General features: G+C 40.7%; 1 protein-coding gene across 4 annotated transcripts; it reads left to right on the forward strand.

Annotated features, from left to right (window-relative positions):
• Positions 1-1,136: 1,136 nt before the first annotated feature.
• On the forward strand, positions 1,137-22,013 carry LOC126162923 (nitric oxide-associated protein 1). Of its 4 annotated transcripts, none has more exons than XM_049919739.1 (4): positions 1,137-3,464; positions 7,746-7,955; positions 13,146-13,255; positions 21,873-22,013. In XM_049919739.1, the coding sequence occupies exon 1, from the start codon at positions 1,220-1,222 to the stop codon at positions 3,437-3,439; it is 2,220 nt and encodes a 739-aa protein (XP_049775696.1). In that variant the 5' UTR covers positions 1,137-1,219; the 3' UTR covers positions 3,440-3,464; positions 7,746-7,955; positions 13,146-13,255; positions 21,873-22,013. The 4 variants fall into 4 exon arrangements, with proteins under 4 accessions (XP_049775696.1, XP_049775698.1, XP_049775697.1 ...); XM_049919741.1 differs by having other exon boundaries at positions 7,746-7,940; XM_049919740.1 differs by lacking the exon at positions 7,746-7,955 and having other exon boundaries at positions 1,138-3,464; positions 13,146-13,259.
• The last annotated feature ends 205 nt before the right edge of the window (positions 22,014-22,218 follow it).

Below are 22,218 nucleotides of genomic sequence, written 5' to 3' on the forward strand. Positions count from 1 at the left end.
GCAGTAGGTAACAAAATCGACGCGAAGTGTCACTCTTGTTATGTTAAGGCCCGTCCACACGCAACGATCTGTCTGCGCAAATGTCTGCGCACATCACATCTGCGCAGACAGATCGTTGCGTGTGGACAGAAGATTTGCACCAACCTGAGGTGTGTGCAAACCTGGAAGTTGGAGTTGGAGGTTTGAGCGAAACCTCTCAAATCTGTGGGTTCAAACCACATCTGCGCAGACAAGTTGGAGCGTGTGGACAGGAGATCGCCGCAAATCTGGTGCGAAACAGCTGTTTGCTCAGTCTAGTGTTTGTATTTGTGCACACAGGGCATTAAAATGGCTGATACTCGTCAGTGTTCTCGAGAGTTTGTAAGTGAATTCATTGAAATATATAGAAACCACCCATGTCTGTGTAAGATTAAAGTAAAGAATATAGTGACTGAGACAAAAAGACAGCAGCATACAATACTCTAATTGAAAAATTGCGGGTATTATTTCACTCAACTCTTGTTTCGATACTGCAGTTGAAAATTCCAAATCCTTGTAGCTCCTTCCTGTTGCTAGGAATCTTAATGTTACCGCCAGCCGTTCATGAGGAAAAATTGCCCTTCTCTATACAAGTATTTTTTCTCATAATATGAGGGGTTACAAGCTTTAAGAGATAATTATAAGTTTCGACATCCATCCGCAAATAATTTCGCCAGTCGTTAGGTTCGCCCTGCAACTCTCGCAGTAAATTTACGTGAGAAAACTGCTTTCGCTTTAGCAGCTACTGTCTATACCATTGGGTCCACTTTCTCTGTTTCCTGCCGTTGGTCTGAATGTTTTTTGCAACACAAGTTGCGAACACAGACCACGACAGAACTTCCTCCATTTCTATATTTCAAAATAACTGAATTAAATTTTTGACGTTTACGGGGAGCGTAGTCGCTTGCCACTGATATTTCTTTTCTACACCGACAGATGGCGGGCGAGTAATAGATTGGGGTTTGTGTCGTGTGAACACACCACATTTGCAGCGATCTTTTGCATGTACAGACATCTGCGCCGATGTCTGCGCAGACAGATCGTTGCGTGTGGACCGGGCTTTAGTCTGTGGTCGCGACTGTTACGACTGTGGTTTCGATAGTCAGCTAGGATCACAAAGCACATCTATGGTTCAAAATGTTTGTAAACAAAACGATAGAAACGTGAGTGAGTGCGTTGGTTTTATTGGTTATGTGTTTGTATGGTGTACTATAGTACCAGAATGCGAACTCTGCGACTTGTGCATGTGGGTAGACTGCGCATACCACCCGTGCCACATGAATTCGGCGTACTAACATTCGGAACCTGCCTAAGAGATTTAATGATTCGATGTTCGTCTGCAATTACCAAAAGACTTTATCATTTTACACATTCGCAACATAATTTAAATTATGAAAAAATCATCAGACAAGATAATAGAGAGAATTTTGTTTTAGGCGAAATTAGGTCTAAAATTATATACAATTCTGTTCTGCACCGATTAGAATGGGAAAATAAATTGGCAGGCTTCAAGAAGAAAAGAAAAACGTTGAACCGCGGTGAGCCATATGACTGCAGCCCTGTCGCATTAAAGTACGTAGAAGACATTGCAGATAGCGAAACAGAAGAACAGCCAGAAGCGGTGTTCAAAGATGAAAAAGTGGACTTTCCGTACAGGACTTACAGTGAATTTGGTAGTAGTAGTCTCCATTCTTCTCGGAATAATTCTGGTGGAAATGGTACTGGAAAAGTAACGGAGTCTGAGATTAGTACAGAACCTGTTCCAAAAGAACAGACCAGTGAGCATTATATAAAAAGCTGGATGAATGATTATGAGTGTTATGATGGTGGTGATATAGAACCACCCTGGGAACTTAACTATGGTACACCTGACACAAATATTCCTGTGAGTAATACCCCATGTGGGGGATGTGGTGCTTTATTACACTGTCGGGACACTGCAATACCTGGCTATCTACCAAGTGAGATATTTCTTCGTCTGAATGAAACTAACATTAGTGGGACCCTGTGCCAACGATGTCATTTCATTAGGTATTACAACACTGTTCTTAGTGTCACAGTACCTGCTACTGAGTATCCGAAACTTTTATCCAAAATCAGGAACAAAGTTGCACTTGTTGTTTTGATGGTAGATCTCACTGATTTTCCGTGTAGCATTTGGCCCCAAATACTTGATATAATTGGCAGAAAACGACCAGTGGTGGTTGTTGGGAATAAGATTGATTTACTTCCCCAGGACTGCAGTGGTTTTCTTGATCATGTCAAGAAATGTATCATTAAAAGTCTTGATCAGACTGGCTTGTCTGCTGCAAACATAAAACATGTAGAGCTGATAAGTGCTCGCACTGGATATGGGATTGAGGAACTTATTACAAGGTTACAAAATATGTGGCATTACAAAGGTGACGTATATCTGGTAGGTTGTACCAATGTTGGAAAGTCTAGCCTGTTTAATGCTCTTCTGCAATCCGATTTCTGCAAAGTAAAGGCAGTGGACCTTATTGAAAGAGCTACTACATCCCCTTGGCCTGGAACAACAATGAATTTGCTCAAGTTTCCTATACTTCGCCCATCTGGGTGGCGGCTATACATGCGCACTAAGCGTCTTTTGGCTGAGAGAGAACGCAAACAAGCAGAAGATAAACTCCGACATTTTCAGTTGAAACATACGAATGATGTTCAGTATGCCACACTTGTAGGTCACATTGGAAGGACATTTCAAAATGAAGAACAACCTGAAGTGAACGATCCATTTTCTGTTAGTAAATCACTCACTGCCCAACAGTCAGGTATAAATCCTGAAGATCCTGAATTTAGTGAAAGCAGATGGTGTTTTGATACGCCAGGAACAGTTCAACCAGATCAGATCCTGAATTTGCTTACTACAGAAGAACTTATTTTGACATTGCCAAAGAAGATGTTGATCCCACGCTCATTTTGCTTAAAACCCCAAAGAACTTTGTTTATTGCTGGTCTAGGAAGACTAGACTATGTTGATGGAAACGAATCTGTTAGGTTCACAGTATTTGCATCAGATTGTCTGCCTGTCACTATATGCCAAACGGACATTGCAGACACTGTATATTCGTCCCTGCTAGGCTCTTCACTGTTTGTTGTACCATGTGGTGGAGACAAAAGATTATCACAGTGGCCACAACTTGCGACTACTCCAAAGAGCATTTCTGTTGTGGGTATCAGTTCACAAGAAAGCTGCGCTGATATTGTGTTGTCATCTGCTGGCTGGATTGCTATCACTCCTCGTAAAGATCATGTATGCAAATTGCAAGCATGGACTCCAGATGCAAGAGGAATATATGTGCGTCAGCCTGCCTTACTGCGGTATTCTGTTAACCTGCGTGGTGCCAGAATACGTAAAACTCCAGCATACAGAATGGGGCGTGCTGTTTATGTCAAGAATTAGTTTTGACATAATGCAAGCTGCTCAGGTACATCTAATACAAATATTAATATATGAAAAATGAATTATATTTGGCTTGTCAGTAATTATTAAGAATAAAGTTGAATTATAGCTCACCAGTAGCTTTCTTCTGATATAACTTGCCCCTTTGTTCTAGAGAAATGTCTTACTTCAAAACAAGCATTTAAAGATTTAATTGACAGATTTTACAATGAAACTTTTTGTTTTGAAACAACATTGTTCTTATTAGATACCATTCTGAATTTCTAGTGCAATAGACAGTAGAACTGAAACATCAGTGGCAGTGTGAATAACATTTTAGGACCAACAAAATGATAATTTTTGACTGAACTAGAATACTTCTGTAACCATTCAGGTCAGATTCATTATAGGCTTATTTTACCAATGGGATTAACTGAAGCCTTCGATACTGCAGTGCTTCATCAATTCGCACCAAAATTGTAAATTTTCAACTGAACCTTGGCCTTGGGCTACACTACAGATCGGTATGTCACCACAACTAAGATTTCCTATTCCCTTAAATCCTTGCCTTCCAACATAAACTAGACTTCTAGCTTTGCTACAGGCAAGCCTGTCACGGCAACCTACATTCCAAAAAATAATGTGGACACAACACAGGTATTGTCAGTGTTCTGTTCTCTTACCGTTTGTGCATGCATAACTTCATACACCACAGTATTGTTACCTGACGAGAGGAAGGAGTCATCTGAGACTGGTAGGTTCAGTTGACCCTTCCAAGATTGCTAATATGATAAATGTATATGTAGGTATTCAAATGCTTGATGTTTTAAATGGAACAGACTGTATGCTATTATGAAAATTCTTGCCAACATTGTGATATTTCAGCCCTCTCTTGAAATCTTGGTTGTGGTGACAGACTGATCTGTCATGTAGCCCGTGGTCTATGTTGGGTTGGAAGGTGACAATTTGTTTGTAAGTTTTCAAAGCCAACAAATGTGAATCCTAAATAAAGGTTGTAGTAACAGATTGACTTTCATGTGCCTTAATGTTTACGTTGCACCATAAGTAACACACCTTTCATCATAAAACCAAAAAATTGCAAAGTAAATTCAAAAGACCTATATTAGGCAATGAACCTGTCTCCAAGTATTTTGAAGCGTATTGAATATGTGTGTCATGCATAAACTACGAAAAATGCAAGGAGGTCATAAGGTACCTTTCACCAAATTTTTGACCTCAAAACTTTGCCAGACTGGGACTTCTGTTGGCATCAGGCATTGCTCTTTCTGATAGGTATCATGGCAAGACCCCATTACCCAATTTCATTCACAGAATCAATATTGTTGACATCTCTCGACTACTTTGCAAATGGCTTATAAGCTGTAGCATCACAGATTTATTAAAAATACATATATAAAAAAAAAAATTTTTTTTTGCTTCACCTCGGTTCCAGAGCCTCTACAGAAAATTGGAATAGAGATCAACATAAACATCATTTCTTCTATTTTTATTGCTCATGAAAACTACAAATTGCATGTTGTACCACCATACAGTGAGACCTTCAGAGGTGGTGGTCTAGATTGCTGTACACACCGGTACCTCTAATACCCAGTAGCATGTCCTCTTGCATTGATGTACACCTGTATTAGTCATCGCATACTATCCACAAGTTCATCAAGGCACTGTTGGTCCAGACTGACACACTCCTCAATGGCGATTCAGCATAGATCCCTCAGAGTGATTGCTGGGTCACGTTGTCCATAAACAGCCCTTTTCAATTTATACCAGGCATGTTTGGTAGGGTTCATGTCTGGAGAACATGCTGGCCACTCTGGTCGAGCGATGTCATTATCCTGAAGGAAGTCATTCACAAGATGTGCACGATGGGGGCACAAATTGTCTCCATGAAGATGGATGCCTCACCAATATGCTGCCGCTATGGGTGCACTATCGGAGGATGGCATTCACATATTGTACAGCCATTACGGCACCTTCCATGACCACCAGTGGCGTACGTCGACCCCACATAATGCCACCCCAAAACAGCAAGCAACCTCCACCTATCTGCACTCACTGGACAGTGTGTCTAAGACGTTCAGCCGGACCAGGTTGTCTCCAAACACGTCTCCTAGGATTGTCTGATTGGAGGCATATGCGACACTCCTTGGTGAAGAGAACGTGATGTCAATCCTGAGTGGTCCATTTGGCATGTTTGTGGGACCATCTGTACCATGCTACATGGTGTCGTGGCTGCAAAGATGGACCTCACCATGGATGTCGGGAGTGAAGTTGCACATCATGCAGCCTATTGCGCACAGCTTGAGTCGTAACATGACATCCTGTGGGTGCACGAAAAGCATTGGTGTCAGGGTTCATCTGAGCCATAATCCTTATGTGGCGGTCATCCACTGCGGTAGTAGTCCTCGGGCGGCCTGAGCAAGGCATGTCATCAGCAGTTCCTGTCTCTCTGTATCTCCTTCATGTCCGAACAACATCGCTTTGGTTCACTCCGAGACATCTGGACACTTCCATTGTTGAGAGCCCTTTCTGGCACAAAGTAACAATGCGGACATGATCAAACCGTGTTTCTGACCATCTAGGCATGGTTGAACTACAGACAACATGAGCCGTGTACCTCCTTCCTGGTGGAATGACTGGAACTGATCGGCTGATGGATCCCCTCCATCTAATAGGCAGTGCTCATGCATGGTTGTCACATCTTTGGGCAGGTTTATTGACCTCTCTGAGCAATCAAAGGGACTGTGACTGTGATACAATATCCACAGTCAGCATCTATCTTCAGGAGTTCTGGGAACTGGGATGATGGAAAACTTTTTTTGATGTGTGTAGTATGCAGGAATTAACTATAGTTGTATAGTTACAGTTTAGTTTGACACAGCACTGAATCCAGCTCACTCAGATTTCTTTTAAATTTGGTGCATTCAATAATCCAGATAAGAAATGGAAAACTACAAATTTGCAAATGACAGTTATGAAGTAAGGTACATGTCTGCAAAATGTGTGAATTGTGAAAGCTTCATTATCTGTCTCAACATAAATAACTACAATTCTGGTTCTAATCCAGATACAGCAACAAAACTTGTATAATTCAAAAATGAGTGAGTAGAGCTTTACGCTGATATGCGATATGGTGAGTTTCTAAGACTCACCACATTCAGGGTCATTGACCTTGACCATGAATATATCAAAACATCCCACTTTCAAAACACACACACCACACACACACACACACACACACACACAGCTATCTGTTTCTTTTTTTTTCCTGAACAGCAGACAGTAGCACTCACTATTATGCTAACAAATTGGTGAAAATTTCTTGCTGTGAAGAGCCAATCAGAGGTACTTTCATTTCAACCTGTTGTCATTAGCTTGTTTCATGGGAGTGGATTGTTTACTCAAACTACAGTATACATGTGCTGGGAAGTAGCACTGTATTTAGTTGTAGTTTGTAAAAAATGGATTTCAAGCCAAAATTGTAATGTTGTACTTCATTTAAAGAAGATCATCATGCTAGGGTACAGAAGAATTTGAGGAATGTTCAGGAGTGGATGGTAAACAAGTCTCCTGATATATTGCCAGGTGGGAAATTTGCAGCAAATATCACAAAACCTGTCAATTCCTGCAGGTGTTGCCTTAGCTGTGCTAGGTATTTTGAGAGACGACATTAAGTGCAGATGAAATAGCATAGGATCTGGCACTGGATTCTTTAAATACTAGCCAGGTGAATATCCCTTGAAGAAAAATCGACCTCAGCATGTGAAAAATCACCAAAAGCAAAAACTGAAAAATGTTGCCTTAGTGTTGGAGCTTATATACATGACACAACTGGAAAAAAATGGAGAAAGAGGAACCACAGTCCAGCAGAAAGACAAGTTTCACAATACAGTATGTGTGTGTGACAAAATACAAATTTTGACAGTACTTTCAAAGAGCTGCCGTATGATGAGAAACATGAAAGAATTTTCCCCTTCATATTCCATAGTGTGAAGAGCAAGGAGTTAGCAGCAGAATATGGTATATCAGTGACAAAAAATCCAAAGCCAGGTAAGACATGCCCTGAAAAAAACCATTGAACTACATGATTTTTACTGCGATCATAATGTGAGCCTTGTGACGCCAGGAAGAAAATCAAATTAGAGCACATAAGCAGAAGCAGCTAGGATTGCGCAATCTTAAGGAATTGTAAGCGTATTTCAAAGACACATTCCCTGATGTAAATACTGCATTCTTTAGTGGGCATTGGAGAGTCAGTGATTGCTATTTGTAAAGAACTGCTGTTAAGAGACACATGGATTTGTTGCAGGTATGAGTGCCATTCATTAGTGAGTTGCTTATGTCTTACAAAATTATGAAGAAGCAGATGAAGTACAGACCATCTCCTTCACTTATGCTTCCTACAATACCAGACACTTGTGTTATCAGGAGATGTGATATTCCTACAAGAATGGCTCCAGTGACACAAGCTCGGAGGTCATACTCGTTCCCTGCATCAGACCTGGTGAACATCAACAATGTAATTATTATAGACTTGTGAAATAAGATGTAACCACTTTTTATTCCCTTTTCAGTGGAGCTATACTGTAAATGATTAATAATACCACTAAAATTATGTAAACTATATTTCTGTACATTACTTATGAATTATATTATTTAATAATTTGTATTACATATTTACGAGCTACCTTCTGCATTTTGATTGTGTACTGATATAGAAAAAATAAACTTTTGGGCGTGATCAATTAGTGTACCATCCTGATACATTCCATGTTTATAGCAGCATATTGGAGATGTTTTTAAAAATATAAAGGTCAAAGTTTAAGATCAATGATGCTGAACGTAAAAATTCCTAGAAACCAACCTTGTTGCATGTCAATGTAAAGCTCTACTCTTTAGCTTTTTAAAGATACCAGCTGCATTGCTGTATCTGAATTACATACAGAATTATAGTCATGTATGTTGAGGCAAACATGTAAATTTCACCCAATGTCCAAACTTTGCAGACCTGTAACATTCTTCACAATGCTCCTATACCTTTGGTAATTGGTCGATTTCCATCTCTTATCTGGATCATTGGATGCACCAAATTTGAAAGAAATCTGATATGATCAGTTTGCAAATGTTACTTTTCTGCGTTGAGTTGACAAACTGCCCAAATGATATTTGTTGTAAGTTTAAATAGTTCTCACGTTACAATATCCCAATTATTAGTTTGCTGGTTTTAAGTCTTGCACATTCCACAGTAACTTAATTTCAGTTAGGTGGTGGTTCAGTGGGTCATTAAATGCCAAACAGATTCTACTGTTCTCTCGAACAACTGTGTGTAGCTCTCTTGTATATCTTGGTGTTTAGATTCAAGAGATTCATCTTCCAAGCTTCTGAATTTAGATTTTGTGACACCATTTTGCCGACCATTCTTACTTTGGAGTTTATGCCCTCATCAGCTTTTGAAATGCTCAGCACAATGGCAAAATTGATATTTGAATACCATATAAAACAATAACTCTGTCCATAACGAATTTCAAATCAGTGCTTGTTGACCAGTGGGGATCTGTATACTGTAACATAATAAATGATCATGCAAAGCCTTTAACAGTGTTAGCTGCATTTGGGCATTGAAATCAATCAATGGTAACAGGTGAAAATTTGTGCCAGGCTAGTACTCAAACTCAGATTTCCCACTTAACCTGAGTGGTCGCATGAACCTTATCTGAAAAGTAGGGTAGCTCATGGTGCATGAGTAGCCAGACTGTATTCGTTCAATATTTGAGAATGAGAGAAGTTACTGATTTGCAACAAATTTTACATAAAACTTCCACCCCCCCCCCCCCCCCCCCTCCAACCCAAATCAATGAAAGGAATGAAGTTTATTGCTTACTACATGTTTGCTGTTCATGCAGTACAGTATTCATGTATACCATTGAATGTACCAGCAAAATTATATCGTTGTATGACATACAATTCAGGAGATACGACATCATAAATACTAGGATCTGTCAAAAACTGCTGCATCATGCATACTGTTGTTTGCAACAAATTTTGCAGACAGTATCCATATATTCCACTGGATGTAGCTATAAAAATATATCATCGTATGACATATTGTCCAGGAGATATGATGTCAGATATTGAGACGCATGAAAACTGCCGCATTATGCGTAATGTTTTAATTTATTACTTCTTTGCTACTAACTCTGTTCATAATACGAGAGCAGTTCAATAAGTAATGCAACACATTATTTTTCTGAAACAGGGGTTGTTTTATTCAGCATTGAAATACACCAGGTTATTCCCCAATATTTTAGCTACACAACACTATTTTTCAACGTAATCTCCATTCAATGCTACGGCCTTACGCCACCTTGAAATGAGGGCCTGTATGCCTGCACGGTACCATTCCACTGGTCGATGTCGGAGTGGGTGTGGCGTCACTCCATTGATTGCCGTTTTGTTTCAGGTTCGAAGTGACGAACCCATGTTTCATCGCCTGTAACAATCTTTGACAAGAAATTGTCACCCTCAGCCACATGACGAGCAAGCAATTCCGCACAGATGGTTCTCCTTTGCTCTTTATGGTGTTCGGTTAGACAACGAGGGACCCAGCGGGAACAAACCTTTGAATATCCCAATTGGTGAACAATTGTGACAGCACTACCAACAGAGATGTCAAGTTGAGCACTGAGTTGTTTGATGGCGATCCGTCGATCATCTCGAATGAGTGTGTTCGCACGCTCCGCCATTGCAGGAGTCACAGCTGTGCACGGCCGGCCCGCACGCGGGAGATCAGACAGTCTTGCTTGACCTAGCGGCGACGATGACACACGCTTTGCCCAACGACTCACCATGCTTTTGTCCACTGCCAGATCACCGTAGACATTCTGCAAGCGCCTATGAATATCTGAGATGCCCTGGTTTTCCGCCAAAAGAAACTCGATCACTGCCCGTTGTTTGCAACGCACATCCGTTACAGATGCCATTTTAACAGCTCCGTACAGTGCTGCCACCTGTCGGAAGTCAATGAAACTATACGAGACGAAGCGGGAATGTTTGAAAATATTCCACAAGAAATTTCCGGTTTTTTCAACCAAAATTGGCCGAGAAAAAAAATGTGTTGCATTACTTATTGAACTGCCCTCGTACATTTCACAGACAGTATCCATCTATACCAGTGGATATATGTGCAAAATTGTATCATTTTAAGATACATAGTTGTGAAGATACGACACCATAAACATTGAACTGCATGATAACCAAGCTGGATGGTGTTTTTGATACAAATAAGGTGAAAGATGTGTAAAAATATGTTACATATATGAGAAAGTTCTTACGTGGGCAAAGCCTAGGGTAGAAAGCTCCTCATAAACCCCTTGTCTGATTTCAGCCAATTTTGGTACACATATTACTTACTATCTGAAAGAAATATTGTGAAGGTAAGAACCAGCAACTGCACATATGGGTGAGGGTGATTATGAGAGAGAGAAGAGGGAAGGAGGAGCTGGGCAGATAAAGGGGGGGGGGGAGGGGATGGACACAGATAGGTTGGAGGAGAAGTTGTCCTGGAAGACAGGTAGGAGGAGGAATGGTCAGAGAAAGGGAAGAGGGGGAGATGAAGAGAGACAGGAGGGACAGTTGGGAATGGGCAAAGAAAGGAAAGAGGAGGAGATGGACAGAGAGAGAGAGGAGAAGATGGACCGTGAGAGGAGGGAGGAGCAGGTAGGCAGAAAGGAGCAGGAGCATATGGACAGGGAGTGGGAGAGGGTGAAAGAAGTCGATAGAGAGAGGGGCCGGATGGAGGAGATGGACAGAGAGAGAGAGGGAGAAGCATGCGATGGACTAATAGAAGATTGAAATAATACATATGTGGGCAATGCTGGGTGCTCAGCTAGTGTACATATGTAATACACTCCTGGAAATGGAAAAAAGAACACATTGACACCGGTGTGTCAGACCCACCATACTTGCTCCGGACACTGCGAGAGGGCTGTACAAGCAATGATCACACGCACGGCACAGCGGACACACCAGGAACCGCGGTGTTGGCCGTCGAATGGCGCTAGCTGCGCAGCATTTGTGCACCGCCGCCGTCAGTGTCAGCCAGTTTGCCGTGGCATACGGAACTCCATCGCAGTCTTTAACACTGGTAGCATGCCGCGACAGCGTGGACGTGAACCGTATGTGCAGTTGACGGACTTTGAGCGAGGGCGTATAGTGGGCATGCGGGAGGCCGGGTGGACGTACCGCCGAATTACTCAACACGTGGGGCGTGAGGTCTCCACAGTACATCGATGTTGTCGCCAGTGGTCGGCGGAAGGTGCACGTGCCCGTCGATCTGGGACCGGACCGCAGCGACGCATGGATGCATGCCAAGACCGTAGGATCATACGCAGTGCCGTAGGGGACCGCACCGCCACTTCCCAGCAAATTAGGGACACTGTTGCTCCTGGGGTATCGGCGAGGACCATTCGCAACCGTCTCCATGAAGCTGGGCTACGGTCCCACACACCGTTAGGCCGTCTTCCGCTCACGCCCCAACATCGTGCAGCCCGCCTCCAGTGGTGTCGCGACAGGCGTGAATGGAGGGACGAATGGAGACGTGTCGTCTTCAGCGATGAGAGTCGCTTCTGCCTTGGTGCCAATTATGGTCATATGCGTGTTTGGCGCCATGCAGGTGAGCGCCACAATCAGGACTGCATATGACCGAGGCACACAGGGCCAACACCCGGCATCATGGTGTGGGGAGCGATCTCCTACACTGGCCGTACACCACTGGTGATCGTCGAGGGGACACTGAATAGTGCACGGTACATCCAAACCGTCATCGAACCCATCGTTCTACCATTCCTAGACCGGCAAGGGAACTTGCTGTTCCAACAGGACAATGCACGTCCGCATGTATCCCGTGCCACCCAACGTGCTCTAGAAGGTGTAAGTCAACTACCCTGGCCAGCAAGATCTCCGGATCTGTCCCCCATTGAGCATGTTTGGGACTGGATGAAGCGTCGTCTCACGCGGTCTGCACGTCCAGCATGAACGCTGGTCCAACTGAGGCGCCAGGTGGAAATGGCATGGCAAGCCGTTCCACAGGACTACATCCAGCATCTCTACGAGCGTCTCCATGGGAGAATAGCAGCCTGCATTGGTGCGAAAGGTGGATATACACTGTACTAGTGCCGACATTGTGCATGCTCTGTTGCCTGTGTCTATGTGCCTGTGGTTCTGTCAGTGTGATCATGTGATGTATCTGACCCCAGGAATGTGTCAATAAAGTTTCCCCTTCCTGGGACAATGAATTCACGGTGTTCTTATTTCAATTTCCAGGAGTGTAGATCTATAGTTAATATGGTACTGGAAATTTCTGGTAAAATGTAATTGGGTTAGGAGTAAAAGTAACAATTCACTGAATGGTAGAGGCACTGACAGGCACATAAGCAAGATTCAGAACTTTGCTACCTCTGGCATGAATCCTTTATCGATCTCTCTCTCATCTAGTTGGAAACAGAATAATGATATTCATTTGCTCTGAAACAATTAACAATTTTGATAATGATTTGAAGAGACAACTTAAAAAAAAAATTGTATCAGTGGTATCAAATTTGAAATGACCATTGATGTATGTCATGTTCTCATAAATAATGTGACATTACTATATTTGTGACATTGTAGGTCAGTGCTATTGTTTATTTCTAATATGTGGTGTTCTTTTCAGTTGTCTTGTTTGAACCAACTAAAGAAATGACTCAGAATGATCAAAACATGTTTGCCTTACATCATATGGCATAAGGTGGCGCAGCATACAGAGTGAAGCAGTTTCTGCATGTAGGTAAAAGCAATTAAGTTAATCAGATCTTTTTTCCTCTCTCTCTCTCTCTCTCTCTCTCTCTCTCTCTCTCTCTCACTCACTCTCTCATCATATGTTATATGTGTGAAAGAACAGTGCAGAAATAATAACTTCTCACTTCTTGTGGGGACTGTTGGGAGTGAGGGGGCAGCAGATGTCTGATGATTTCAGGCAGGTACTGAATTGTTTATAGCCAGTCTCATTAGCAGATAGCATTGTAGTAGCCACTTGGATGCAGTGTTTATCCCACTGTGCATTTCCTTGGTTAGTATATTATTTTACAGGTTAGTTCTTACAAACAAGTAAAAACAGCAACCAGTAATTGTTAATGATGGTATTTATTAAGAACAAATAATGACAGTAATGATTTTTAATTGCCTTATGCTGTACATGAGATGTTGGCTACTTTTCATGGTGACAGCAGTTCTTTAGAGTGGCGATCTAATTGAAAATCCAGTGTCATTTTATACTTTATGCCGTAAACTGATGCAGAATTTTTCGATGGGGCCACCACCGTAATGAAAAACTGCCGAAGTCCCATGTACAGCATAAGGTGAACATAAATAGCCATCTGACAATCAACCCATTGATTTGAAATGAGTAATATCATTATTTGTTCTTAAGCATTAACAGCAGCTGATTGCTGCTTTTTACATTTTTGTAAGAATTAACCTGTATTTTTACAAAGCCACAATCCCACCAAACTCAATTATTGACAAAATATGAGGGTTGAAACTTTAATAGTGGCAACTATTTATTTACAGCTTCTACAAAATAGATACATGTTTCAAAGTTTTACTGACCTTCAAAGTAGTCACCAGCATTGTGTATAACCCATTGCCAGTGATGTGGAAGTCATATGATACTCTTGGCAGTGCCAGTTGTGTTGACAGTTCGAGTGGCGTGTTCTGTTGTATGACGAATTTGTAGCAGTTCTGAAGCGAATGGCATGAAGTGTTTCCTTCAGTTCAGAAACTGAGTTGAACTCACGAGGGCTCAAGTCAGAGGAGTGCAGTAGGTGGTCTAACATGTAGCAGCCCCATCAGTCAAACAAATCAGTAACGGCTTGCACTATACATGCTTGAGCATTGTCCTGCAAAATGATGGTCAGGTCATGCAGAAAGTGTCATCGCTTCTGTCTCTAAGCTGGTCGTAGGTTGTGTTCCAAAAATGAACAGCATAGAGACAGAAGTGATGACACTTTCTGCAGGACCTGACCTCAAGCACATACAGTGCAAGCTGTTACTGATTTGTTTGACTGATGGGGCTGCTAATTGCTATACCACCCGTTGCACTTCTCTGACTTAAAGCCCTCATAAGTTCAACTCGATTTCTAAACTGAAGGAAACACTTAATGGCATTCGCTTCAGAACTGCTACAAATTTGTCGAGCAATAGATCGCACCGCTCGAACTGTCAACACAACTGTCACTGCTAAGAGTATCCTATGACTTCCACAATGCTGGTGACTAGTTTGAAGGTCACTAAAACTTTGAAACACTTATCTATTTTGTACAAGCTGTAAATAAGTAGTTGCCACTATTAAAGTTCCAATCCTCATATCTTTTATTTAATTTAGAAATGGGTGCCAAATCGTACTTGGTCCTTCACAGAGGTTGGCATTGCATGTAGAATTAGGTTGAACATTTCGAAATTCTGTGATAGAGAAAAAGAACAGCTTGAACTGCTTCACACAATAACCCACACATGGCAAAAATGAGCAAATTCTGATACAACTATGAAGTTTTACAGGACTCATCCTGGTGAAGTGCTCAAAACTTGTGGTAAATAGTGGTCAGCTGCAGTTTTAATTTTTCTGTTCGATAATCGTCTTTTAGTTTTAAATATTCTAAAATGTACATGTTATTACTTCCAAAGCACTTTGTACAACACACAACAGTGCTTCTTCATAAACTATTTATTTAATCTTACCATACTTTTAAATACAATGGCTATTCTTAAACTCTCATCCGATTGGCTATAAAAAAAATGTCATTATTTTTCCACACAGTTACCACCCAAATTCAAGTGTTTGTTGTTCCGTGACACCGGCTTCTTTATCCCTTCACCAAAGAATGGTCTCACTTGATGCTTCAGCCAGTTACTGACAGCATCCTTGTGCTCATCATCAGTTGTAAGTGCAGAGTAGCCAGCCAGGTCTTCCTGTAGGGGAAGTGACAAAAGTCGCTTGTGCCAATTCCAGAGTATAGGGAAGATGTTGAAAAACCTTCCAGCAAAAAGTCATGAGTTGCTAATCATTATGTGTTATTTGTTTGGGATTGACTTTCGGAGTTTCACAAGTCTCTCACTGCATCTGCCATGTCACAGCATTCTCTTGTCTTACTCTCATGAAATGCATTGCCAAATTTCTTTTGTGATCCCAAAACAGTGTAACCATCATTTTGTGGTTTGACATTACTTGAATTCTTTGAACTTATTGGAAGAATGAGTGTGAATTCACTGTTTGGACTGTTAGTTAGTTTAGAATTCACGTACTGCACTTGTTACAGTTCTGTTCAGAAGTTCCTCATCCTCTTCATGGTAGCACTGAAGGAATGTCAAGGCCCATTCTTTCAGTTTTGTGAACATTTCGGTACCCATCATGCACAAAACCTATGGTAACCTAACATCTCTGTGACAACATATCAGGTACCATAATTTTCTTTTCTTATTTCTGACTACATAAAGTAGTAGTGATGACAAATGTCAAATATGTCACACTGGTTATTAATGATTTTGGTCCTGTTTATCGGAAAATAGTGGTACGTGATATATTCTGTGAGACTATTATAATGTAATCGGATCAATATTATGGCTTCAGAGGAACCCTCAAGTCTTAATTGCTTTTTGATACAATGACTTTTATATTATGAGGTTTGCTGAGTGCAATGTGTTCTCATTAAAACTTGCATGAACTCTGAATTCTATATTTAATCGTCAATACATTTTAATTTTTATCTTCAAAGAGAATGCGTAATCATGATATAAGTGGTGATAATTCTTTTAATGTGCTGCTAGCTGCCTGTGCATTATCTCTGACACACAGATGCTGCAGAAAAATACATTTGTTATTTAACCACAAGAACACATAAACAGCCCTCCATTTCTTTTTTTATCTATACAATTTCTTTTGCATCTGACTGTGTATTTCAGTGTTGTTGTTCGATGTATATATTTCTTGAATCTTGGCCAAATTGGAACCAGTTACCGACATGGAAACCATAGTGGTAGCGATCATCACAACCTTTTTTGTCTACTGAATCAGAAAACTTTATAATTGATCACAGTAACACTTATTTAATCAAAACTTATATAGTGATCGGCATGGAGCTGAGTCAAGAAAGAATCTGATAATCCCACTACTTCTCTAATACTTCCGATTCATGCATAGGGCTACTCATAGAAACAGTCAGAGCTAGTCCTACATGGCACTGGCACTTTTCAAGTACCAAACAAAAACAGATGTCTTCCATCTTCGGGAGTTGTCTTCTACCCTGCATTAAAAATCTCCCAATGTGACTCTATACAATATTCTACCAATTATACATGCAACACTATGCCTGGCTTGAGAATCAAAACATACTACTTTTCCTGTCTACCAGTCTATTAACATAAACATATAGAATATATGTCACCATAAAGTCGTTTGACATTATGATTTGGGACAGGATGGGAGGAGGAGGAGGAGGAGGAGGAGGTGAAAGGGAAATAGACAGAGATTGTGATCAGAAGAAAATGGTATTACAAATGTTAAAGAGGGTTGTTCTTGATATCTGTGGGACATATTCAGAAAGTTCAGAAATTGTACATCGATTTCTTGCACACGCAATTTGTCAGCATGTTGCACAATTTCATCAGTCTGAATCTCTTCCTTAATCACTTTTGACATGTTCATCAGTGCGACTAGCCTTGAATTTTCTGCACGAATCCCCCATAACACCATCACTCACAACCCATCCTAATACATAGAACACAATCATCAATTTACCTTGGTGGCATTGGCTCCTCCGGCTTGCAGGAAGCGAATAACAATACTTATGTGGCAACTGCCATGAGAGGTAATAAAACCATCCATTTCAGTTACCTGCTAGTTACACACTATTGAATGTGACAGACCTGACTGATACAACGTAACCTTAAAAGTTTCATTTTTAAACCACGCAGGCATCATGAACCACAAGCATTTGATTATTTTTAATAGCCAATTGGGGGTATTTTATGAATTTCCCTCATAAATTCAGTGAAAAATGCAGCCTCAACATTCTGAGAAATATTTTTCTTCAAAACCATTCTAAGCAAAGGAATGATGACCTCCATAAAGTTTATAGGATTTTAACAGATGGGTTGTTAAAGTGCTATGTAAGAATATGACTTATTAAAGTACATTTAACATTAATATTAGTAAACTTATGCCAGGTTTGAGGGAGTGGGATGGGAGGGGACTGAAGATGGAGAGATCCTGAGTCAAGGTACATACGTTATGAAAGAAATATTTTGGGACCTATTTCGTAATGTATCTGGATAAGTGCAGGATGAAAATAACCTAATGTGTGGCAGAGGTTGGCAAACCAAATGTACCACAGCATGGGAAGATTTTAGGTCCAAGATTGGTTTCCTAAGATGTGCAGCTGCATTTCTAGACAACATCTTTCCAGTGTGATTATTCGAGGCAGATTTGTTCCAACCACACCATTCCTCTCTTGTAATTACTCCATGTGCAAGGTGGGGATTGCATACTTAGGTTTTCAGCACTCCTTTTACTAAATGTCGGGTTACACTGAGAATACTGTACTAGTTACAGTTTTAATGGTGTTTCAGTGTCTTTCATGTATAAAATGTGGAAAGGAGAGGATGTTTTACTTATTGTCCATTTTGTAGTATAAAGCATATAACCAGTAGGAAGATGTATTTATTACTTTAATTGATTTTGATGATGTATGATACATGCTTAAACCTGTCATTTTTAATCCACTCCTAGTCCAAGGTCTCTTCCAAGTATTAAGAATTTTGGAGTTTTACATGCAAATATGTCCAGCATATTTCTTGATTATTTTGTCCTTGAGAATGAGTGTAAGGAGGAGGAATCAAAGAAGCATTCAATAACTTTGAAAGTAAAATTTTGTCAAATGATTTGACAAAAATCCTAATAGGTTATGCTCTTACATAAAATCTGTAAGCGGTTCAAAATCGTCTACTCGGTCACTCAGTCCCCATAGTGGCACTGAACTGGAAAATGGTAGAGAGATGGCCGAAATACTGAATTTTCTGTTCAGAAACCGTTTCACAGCAGATAATCATAACACGATCCTTCATGTCAATTATGATATGAACTTTCTTAAATGGCAGACACTGAAATAACGGATCAAGGAATGGAAGAACAACTAAATTCACTTTGTAGTGCAAAGGCACCTGGACGAGATGAGTTACCTGTAAGATTTTACTTTCTCCCCTTCTAGCAGAAGTTTATCATAGGTTGTTGGAGTAACAAAAGATACTAGCCACGGGGAAAAAAGTGCAGGTTAGTCCTATTTTCAAGTAGAGTTGTAGGGCAGATGCACATAATTACTGGCCTGTATCATTGATGTTTATCAGTTGTAGAACAATGGAACATATTTTATGTCCATGTACAGTATTATGACTTTTTGGAGGATGGAAATCTCCTCTATGAAATTCAAAATGGATTCCTCAGACAGGGCAGCTTGCTGTATTCCACCATGAGATTCAAGGCACAGTGGGCACTGGCACTCACGATCAGATTGATGCCATGTTGCTCAACTTCAGAAAGGCATTTGACACTGTCCTGCACTGCCATTTAGTGGAAATAATATGAGCTTACCAAACATCAAAGCAGATTTTTGAGTTGATTCAAGACTACCTTACAGATAGAACTCAACATGTTGCTCTTAACAGAACAAAATCGAACGATGTAAAGATACTTTCGGAGGTACCCCAAGCAAGCATGATAGGACAGTTACTGTTTACAGTGTATATAAATGTGATCTAGTAGAATGCGTCTTTCAGGCTTTTCGCAGATGATGTGGTTGTTTGTAAAGTGGTAACAATGCCAGAAGTTAGTAACAATCTGCAGAAAGACCTACAGCGGTGTGATGAATGGTGCAGGCTCTGGCAGTTGGCCCTGAATGTAAATAAATATAACATATTGCACATACATGGGAAAAGAAATACAGTACTTAACACTGCACTATTGATGACCAATAGCTGGGCACAGTAACCACTGTAAAATATCTAGGAATATCTATCGAGCTGATCTTAAGTGGAAGGGCACATAAAACAAACTGTAGGAAAAGCAGATGCGAGACAGATTCATAGGAAGAATCTTAGGGAAATGTAATTCATCCACTAAAGAAGTGGTTTACAAGGCACTTGGTCAACTGATTCTTGAGTATTGTTCATCAATCTGGTACCCTTACCAAGTAGGACTGATAGAAGAGAGAGGAAAGATCCAATGAGGAGCGGCATATTTTATTCACGAGTGCAACAGGGAAGGGGTGGGGAGGAGGTCGGTCAGTGATACCAGAAGTACCTTCCGTGACACACTGTCAGGTGGCTCTTGGAGTATTGATGTAGAGTGGATCCATGATGGCTTGAGAACACCACATCTGTTTTCAGTAATGTCACTGAGGGAGAAAACTGCAACCAGTCACACGCAAATAGATCCATTCAAAAAGTGTGGATGATTGCAATTTTCTTCCTCATTGATGTCCTATGTTGTGGGCCCTTCTTCATACAAATGCATTTATACAAATCCATCATAGTACGAATAACAAGCTATGAGAGTGAGTGCTGGTAACTCACAGAAAGAAGTAAAAAGAGACTTAGAAATGGACCACTTCAGAAGAGCATGTAGAAGTTCCTGAGATGGCCACATAAGAAATGAGAAAATAAGAGAAAGGATGCAGACTCGTTATACGAGAGTGGTTTGAAAAGTTCTCGGAATGGAATAGAAAAAAGTACTTACATCACTGAAACTTTTTTTATTTCTCAATGTAGTCTCCTTGTAGGTTAATGCACTTGGTTCAACGATGTTCCAGTGCCTAGATCCCATCTCGAAAATGAGTTTTCTCCAGGCCTGCAAAATAGTTGTCAACTCCGGCTATCAGTTCTTCATTTGAAGTGAATCTTCACCCACCAAGAAAAATTTTGTTTTGGTAAGAGATGGAAGTCTGACAGAGCCATATTAGGTGAATAAGGCAGGTGTGGCAACAATTCATACCTTTGTTCATTAATTTTGCCACGGCGACGGCACATGTGTGCGGGTGCACACTGTCTTGATGGAAGATTACTTTTTTCCTTGCTGAACCTGGCCTTTTTTGTGTATCTTTTGCTGCAATAGTATTCTCCAGTAATTGTTTGCCCAATGGGGATTTAATCTACAAACACAATCCCCTTCGCATCCCACAACACTGATGCCATGTTCCCGCCAAAGAAATTGTCTTTGCTTTATTTGGTGGTGGAGAATCAGCATGTTTCCACTGCTTTGACTGTTGTTTTGTCTCTGGGGTATAGTAGTGCACCCTAGTTTCATCTGTGGTCTCAAACTGGCGCAAAAAATCTTGTTCGTTTCTCCCGAAACGGGCTAGACATTGTTCTGATATGTCCATTGTCATGTGTTTTTGATTCAGCATCAAGAGTTGGCACACCCATCTTGCAGATAATTTTTTCATTTATAATTCTTCAGGTAAAATTTTATATATCCTTTAAGATGACATCTGGCAAGCAGAGCCGCCATGACCAATTTGTGCACTTCTGCAATGATTTCTGGAGAAGTGACACATCTTAGCCAACCACTGCATGGATCAGCATCTAAGCTCTCCCAATCAAATTTAAATTCATTTGTCCACGTGGCAACAGTTGAATATGAAGGAGCAGAGTCCCTCAGTGTATTCTGAAAATTGGCCTGAATGTCCTTTGCTTTGCAACCTTTCTTTATGAAGTACTTAATCACTGCTCAAATCGCGATTTTTTCCATTTTTGCTAATCACTACGCAGGAACAACAGAGCCATGTCATTGCCACAGCTCTCTTCCAAGAGCACTGACATGGCACATGTTTACAGGCAACAGTCCAATGATTATCACATGAACAACTCGTTGCGCTAGCGAACAACTCTTTGCACTAGCACTGACCTCTCGTGGTGATTCCAAGAACTTTTCAAACCACACTCATAATATTGTGGATAGAAAAGAAGAAAGACAGCAAGCATGGTAGAGCATGTAAGGAAGAATGAATGGAGACAGATGACCCCAAGAGAATACTTTCATGGCAACCACCTGGAAGGAGAAGAAGAGGAAGACCACAGAAAGTGTGGTTAAGGAGTATCCAAAAAACAATGGAGAGAAGAGGAGTAAAAGAGTATGAGGAAGCATGGCAAGGTTGAGGCGTTTGGCAGTGGATGCAGGTGTGACAACAGCTGTGGGACATCCCCCCCCCCCCCCCCCCCCTCCGCTCCCGCATCCTTCTTCACACTGGTTATATTGTACCCAAACCAGTATGCATTGTGATGCCCTGAACATCTATACATTATTGCTTAATTTTGTAACTACCTAATTAATGTTACAAATGCCTTTTCTTTTCAGGTGCTTTGTGCAGCACAAAGGAACTGTGACATCAACAGTGCTTCATATTGTATGAAGTAGTGTGTGTTTGTGTATATTACATACAGTAAACTCTTGAACATATTTTTTATAATAAAAGCATAAATTTCACATGAAAAGAAATGTTGAAAATGTATTATTTTCAGAAGTTACAGTTAAAAACAATCCTACAAAAAGAGACATACTCTTAACGTAGTACACGAATTTACTAGGACACACTGTTCAAAATTAATATATCACTTTGCATCTGTCTAGTACACAAAGCTAAGAATATGTCTATATCCTATCACTGTCTCAGATTTTGAGAAAAATGTGTGTGACTGCAAAC

This window comes from Schistocerca cancellata, chromosome 2 (assembly GCF_023864275.1).
Source record: "Schistocerca cancellata isolate TAMUIC-IGC-003103 chromosome 2, iqSchCanc2.1, whole genome shotgun sequence".
NCBI classification, from domain to species: Eukaryota; Metazoa; Arthropoda; class Insecta; order Orthoptera; family Acrididae; genus Schistocerca; species Schistocerca cancellata.

Excerpts from the sequence above, each read along its gene's own strand:
- LOC126162923 (XM_049919739.1), top strand. The coding sequence starts at position 1,220 with ATGGTGTACTATAGTACCAGAATGCGAACTCTGCGACTTGTGCATGTG.